At 35.9% G+C, this 6,836-nt stretch overlaps 1 protein-coding gene across 1 annotated transcript; it reads right to left on the reverse strand.

Annotated features, from left to right (window-relative positions):
• Positions 1-1,788: 1,788 nt before the first annotated feature.
• LOC147847630 (asparagine--tRNA ligase, cytoplasmic 1-like) lies at positions 1,789-6,380 on the reverse strand. Its single transcript, XM_087338976.1, has 9 exons — positions 6,169-6,380; positions 5,557-5,800; positions 4,436-4,672; positions 3,758-4,348; positions 3,459-3,644; positions 3,311-3,375; positions 2,910-3,039; positions 2,413-2,471; positions 1,789-2,319 (listed from the first exon to the last, which is right to left on the reverse strand). Exons 2-9 carry the CDS (start codon positions 5,785-5,787, stop codon positions 2,136-2,138), a joined length of 1,683 nt encoding a protein of 560 aa, XP_087195102.1. The 5' UTR covers positions 5,788-5,800; positions 6,169-6,380; the 3' UTR covers positions 1,789-2,135.
• Between the last annotated feature and the right edge of the window lie 456 nt (positions 6,381-6,836).

Genomic DNA, 6,836 nt, shown 5'->3' on the forward strand with positions numbered 1-6,836 from the left:
AAATTGATTCATAGTAAGTCGCCAAACCCAACAATATCACATATGTTTGAAAACAACACATCCAAAAGTTCTCTAGTATGATTGTATGCTTGAATTTGATGTAATCCAACTTTGTGGAGTATCAAATACGTGAATAGGTTGTCTTACCTTGCCATCTCAACACTTTTGTGTCCACCACACCTTGTGCAATCCCAATCCAAGTCATTTTATTATAAACAATTTAAGAAAAATATTAACATTCTTTCTTATCCTGCACAATTGTACGATATGATTTTTACAAACCTCATCACTTCTTATGTTATCTTTTTGAAGAATCTTAACTTAGCTTTCAATTAAAATAAAATACAGATTATCATGTTTGTGACAATTCAGATTCATGATGTCACGCTAGACCTTTTTAGGACATGCATAGAGGAAGGTTTCATATTATGAACAAGTTTCATACAACAAACACTCTTTCACTAAGTGCTAAGCCAACCCCACTTTCAATTAAAATAAAATACAGATTATCATGTTTGTGACAATTCAGATTCATGATGTCACGCTCGACCTCTTTAGGACATGCATAGAGGAAGGTTTCATATTATGAACAAGTTTCATACAACAAACACTCTTTCACTAAGTGCTAAGCCAACCCCACTTTCAATTAAAATAAAATACAGATTATCATGTTTGTGACAATTCAGATTCATGATGTCACGCTAGACCTCTTTAGGACATGCATAGAGGAAGGTTTCATATTATGAACAAGTTTCATACAACAAACACTCTTTCACTAAGTGCTAAGCCAACCCCATTCAAAGATGATGGGAAAGCAATGGGTGCCATGTTCTTTGCTTTGTTCACCATAATATACCTATCTACATATTAGAAAGATAAATGGATTAAAAGGGACATTGCTAAAGCATATGGAACACATGGATATGTGAAAAGAGGAAGTATAGATTTGAGGTTTTTTGCAAACAATGTAGAAGATTGAGAAACAACTAAATCTACTTACTCAATTACCATGGCCATTTCATGATCATGAAGAGCAAAAATGATTGGAGATACAACCATATTTCAAAAACGGGTGATTTGGTTGACCAATTGGTTGGTACGACAGGTCAATTCATGATCATGAACAAACAAAAATACGATATACAGGAACCCTTTGTTGATAGCCATTTGAAGGAGCCAAAGCAATTTCTAATACCCTAACGAAAAGATTTTATAATTATACCATATTTCAAAAACCGGTGATTTTGTTAACCAATTTCTTGGTATGACAGGTCAATTCATGATCATGAACAAACAAAAATACGATATACAGGAACCCTTTGTTGATAGCCATTCGAAGGAGCCAAAGCAATTTCTAATACCCTAACGAAAAGAGTTTATAATTATACCATATTTCAAAAACGGATGATTTTATTGACCAGTTGCTTGGAATGACAGGTCAATTCATGATCATGAACGAACAAAAATACAAAATATGGGAACCCTTGGTTGATAGCCATTCAAAGGAACCAAAGCAATTTCTAATACCCTAACGGAAAGAGTTTATAATCCTTCATGGACTTGATGCTTCAACCTCAAATCTTTTATTTCCACTAGTTAAAGAATCAACAGACAAAAAAAAGCCTAAACCATCCATCCTGAAGACACAATTTGGCTTCTCAATATCACGTCATTTAAACCTTACCTCAGTTTCAACAGCATCTCTTAGATATAAGATAGCTCATAGAAAGGAACCAAGTTCATGTTGCAAATGGAAGTTCATAAAACAAGCAGCAATCAGAAAAGATGTATACAAAGCTGATCATTTATCAATTATAAGTTCTTGAAGGCTGTTCTCTAACATTCTCAACCACAAAAATATTTAGTAAATAAAGCTTCAGAAAAGGAGATGAGGAGACAAACTTAGAATGTCAAAGTCTTATATGTGTATTTGACGGTGTTGCACAAGGATTCAGATGAATTCAACCTCTTTCAATGAAATTCAATATATGTAGGAGCTCTTTCAATGATACATAAAATTACAAAAGAAAATTGGCTTAATATCTGAAAGGAGATCTTTCAATGATACATAAATTACACAAGAATTTTGTGCTACCTTCTGCCTTGCTGATGTAGCTGTAATCTTAGTCTTAGAACTAGAAATCCGCTTTGCCAGGATAACGAGGGAATGGAATGCTATCACGGATGTTCTCTAGTCCCGTGGCAAAGAGGATCATTCTCTCAAAGCCAAGTCCAAATCCAGCATGTTTAACCGATCCATAATTGCGTAAATCTAGATACCAATCATAAGGTTCTAATGGTAATCCCATCTCGCCCAATCTTGCAAAGAAGAATATTTTATATTGCAAATGTTAGTATTGAACAATTGCTAGAGGTACAAATCTTAAAACACAAACACTGCTTTTCATTTACCTCCTTTCCAAGACTTCGACACGATCCTCTCTCTGACTTCCCCCTACTAATTCACCAACCTTTTGACAAACCAAGACAATATGAGTTAAGTTACTAATCATTTGAGGCCCAAGGATATAATCCTTAGAATCATTACATAACTCTTGGATGCATCGTCAAATCCTCATAAAACACCAGGGATGTCTTGTCTAACCTAAATCATCATGAAAGTTCAGTTCACTTCAAATAAAGTGATATCCAAGAGATTCAACACTTAAAATCAATCCACTTCTCTAACCAAAACCATCGCAAAGCTTTAAATGTACTACCATTGAGCACTTGGGACTCACAATATCCAGCAACTAAACCCAACTTGTGTCATATGAAATGGTTCTATGTGATTCAGGATTCATTTTAAATACACTCTCCTAGATGTCATTTACTGAATGATCATTCTATAGTTAAATACGCAACAAAAACTAGACTTGTGACCTACCTTCTATGGTTAGAGTACATACCTTGGGCACGAGCACATCCATAGCAGCAACTGTTTTTCCATCATCATTAAGGCGCATGTAGAAAGCTTTAATATCCTTGGGATAATTGTATACTATCACAGGTTTTTTATATACCTCTTCAGTCAAATATCTGCAAGAAGATGATTCTTATTATCTAGTCATCAAGACCATCTGAAGCAATCAAGTTAAAAATTCTGGAGCTCTAAAACATATTGGATTAAATGTGCTTAACCTATAGTACTATTATAGTTTTCATATGCAGTGCATCAAGAACAACCACAAATGAAAAGAAAACCTATCAATATAATAAGGGTAACATGGATTTTCCTTCAGTAACCAGAAATATTTGTATTAATTATCTAAAATGCATGTGATATAGCACAGGGGTACGTGTACAGTACCTTTCATGTTCAGATGCCAAGTCTATACCCCACTTAACTTCATTGTCGAATGTTTTATCTGTCACCTGTTGGTGGATCAAAACTTCTAAACATTGTCCCCCCTATTTCATGAAATAATAGAAAGAAAAAGTGATATTTGATATTGAACCTTTTCCAATATTTCTATTGCCTCGGTGTACGTGATCCTTGCAAATGGGGTTGTAGCTACAAGACGAAGTCGGTCAATGGCTGTTTTATCAAATGTTTTGGACATGAATTCCATGTCAGCAGCACAGTTCTCAAGCAGCCAAGTACATAAGAACTTTATACAGTCCTCTGCACAATTCATATCATCCTGAAAGAGTACCAGATCAATCAACATACAAATGGTTCTAACTCAAGCTTTCAAAGTATCCACCTCAAGCTTAAAAAGAAATTTAAAAGAACCAAAAGATCCTTTTATTTCACCTCAAGATCAGCAAAAGCAATTTCAGGTTCTACCATCCAAAACTCTGCTAAATGTCGAGTTGTATGAGAATTCTCTGCCCTGAATGTAGGCCCAAATGTGTAAACATTGCTAAGTCCACATGCATAAGTTTCCACCTGAAGTTGCCCAGAGACTGTCAAAAAAGCTTGTCTAGCGAAAAAATCAGCTGAATAATCAATAGACCCATCATCCTTCTTTGGCATGCCAGGTTTAAACTTTGCTCTAGCTTCTAGTTGTGCCAACAGCGCTTTTGCTTGATTGAGCTCTTGTAGACATATGGTTAAAGCATCCTTGTCACCAGCATTCTTCGCTTCCTTTACAGCCTCTCCTTTAGAGGAAACATCATTCTTGGCTGATTCAAGCTCAGTATCTGACGGTGGAGGATTGGCCTTTGCTTCCTTATCTCTTCTCTCTGCCTCACCAAACAATGTTGTCACCTGAAACATCTCCCCTGCACCTTCGCAGTCGCTTGTAGTTATTATTGGTGTGTGCACATATAAAAAGTCGTTACGTTGGAAAAATGTATGGATTGCATAGGCAAGGGCATTTCGAATTCTTGCAACTGCAGCTATCTGGATATCATGAAGATAAATGACATTACAAACAATGATTAGCTTGGAAGCTTTGTATGAGGAATATATTTCTACACATAGACTTACTGTGTTTGTTCGGGAACGCAAATGCAAATGATTGCGGAGATACTCTAATGGGAGTTTAGTTTTCGCAATTGGATATGTCGAAGGATGGCAAGGTCCTATTTCCAAAATCTTGGAAACCTTGAATTCCACCTTTTGCTTTGTTCCTTCAGGTGGCTTTTTAAGCTCACCTTCAACAAGAACGCTTGTTCCCGTTGGGGTAAGTTGCTGAAGGGAGGCAGTAGTTGCATCAACTATAACCTGCATAACGCATTGCATTATTTTATCTCGATTCATTTCATGTGTTTACCAACTAGAAAAGCTCTTCCAAGAAGCCTTAGGAGAACATAGGAAAAGACACGTCATTGGGCATTTAATAAACTGTTTCTGATTCATGCACAAAATGTTGGTACTTTTGGCATATTCACAGTTGAGACTTTTCATTTCGGACAATGTAAAATGCATGAAATACAACAACACCATAGATGATGATGAATCTTCAAGAGAAGAATATATTATTAACCTGAAGATTAGCGACTCAAAACACATTTCAGAAAGGAGGATCCAATATCCTAACAATTGGTGAAGTAGGATCACAAATTGACTTAAAAGATTTCCCTTTTTCTAGAAGCTCCATAGAAATATGCATTCAAAATAACCTCATATCTTGTTTGAAACAGACAGTTCATGGATTTTGCACTATAATGACGAAGCTTTAATAGAAAGAAGCTGAAGCAAGCAAAGAGAAATCCATAATTTACCTAAAAATTATATCAAAGCTGAATCATGTGTGTAGATCAAAGTGAAAACTTCATTTCTGATCAACAAATTTATGTAATTTCACACTAAAGATGATGGTGATTCCTTACTGGTTCAACAAATTAATGAAGCTTAATGCCATAGCTGATGATCCATCATTCGCTCAACAAATTGATGGAACACATTATTATATATGATGATGATGATGATGATGATGATGATGATGATGATGACCCATCATTGATTCAACAAATTACTGCAACTTAACACCATATACGATGACAATAACAATGATGATGATGACCCATCATTGACTCAGAAAATTCATGGGACTTTACACCATACATGATGATTCTGATGATCATTCACAAGAAAAAAGATCTCACCTGCAGATTTGCAATGCAGGATCCATCATTGACCTCCAGAAAAGCAAAGCTTCCTTTCCCTTGCTCACGCCCTGTCTTGACCCATCCTCCAATGACCAAGACTTGACCCACAAGACCAAGTCCTCCATCCTCACGCTCTAGAATAGATTTGATGATTACTCTCTTTGAATATTTTGCCTTCTCCACAGAAGAGGATGAAGATGGAAAAACGACACTATGATCATCTCCCATTGCCGTAAAAAACCTATCAACATAAAAAACAACTAATGAAATAAACCATTGCAGAAATGAGAGATTTTTTGCAGCTTCTTCATATACAAAGTGAAAGATTTTTCGCACAATAAAAAAGAGATTAATTGAGCAGATTTTTAAGATTCTTTTGCAGAAAATGAAGGATTCTTTCGGAAACTTCTTTGCAGTAGAAAATAAAGATTTTCTTTGCACAATCTTCGCAAATGGATACCAAAAAATTATTGGAAGAAAAAATAAAAGATTCTGTTGCAGATGCGTACATGGGATTAAATAACAAATCATTTGCAGAGATGAAGTGTAAAGGAGGAAGAAGGAGACAGAGAGATTAAATTCTGCAAAAAAATGATTCAGGATTCATACCTCTGCTGTTTGTGTTGTCTTATTTCAGCAACAGAGGGGGGGATGGAGGGGCTCTGTTTCCCAGACGAAACCCTAATTCTGCCACACAGAGGAGGATTTTGGGAAACCCTAAACTAGGAGCTTAATTCTTCGCGGGTTGTGAATAGTGTGTTAGGGAAACCCAGAATTAGGCCTCTAATTCCTCTGAAATTACAGATATGGGCCTCCACCATCCAAAATGTGATCACAAAAAATTTGACCATACCAATATAATTCTGTTGCGTGCGCAGTACGAATCAATTGAACTGAGTCGTGAATTATTTAATGCCATAAGATAGTAATTATAAAACAGAGCGGAATCTTGCAATACATAATATATATGTGTAGTGCAAATCGGTGAGCTGGACAACTAAAGAATGGGAGAGATGATTCTTCTATATACAAGCAGTATATGTCGCGAAGTATGAACTCTCTCCATGAGAAATGACTCGTAGTATGTCAATTGAGAATATATGGAAGTTGGCATCTCCCTGTATTAAATTAGCACCATTCTGGCACTGCAAAAAAGCCAGAACCATAGTGGTTCTGAGAGTAAAAGGTCTCACTTATTATAATACTACACTACACTACCATACAAAAATATGATATACCTTTCCTTGTCCAGGATTCACCTCCTAAAGTGTCTGGAC

Source organism: Azolla caroliniana, unplaced genomic scaffold (assembly GCF_043228905.1).
Source record: "Azolla caroliniana isolate FFs.n. ecotype wild unplaced genomic scaffold, voAzoCaro1.0.p SCAF_801, whole genome shotgun sequence".
NCBI lineage: Eukaryota > Viridiplantae > Streptophyta > Polypodiopsida > Salviniales > Salviniaceae > Azolla > Azolla caroliniana.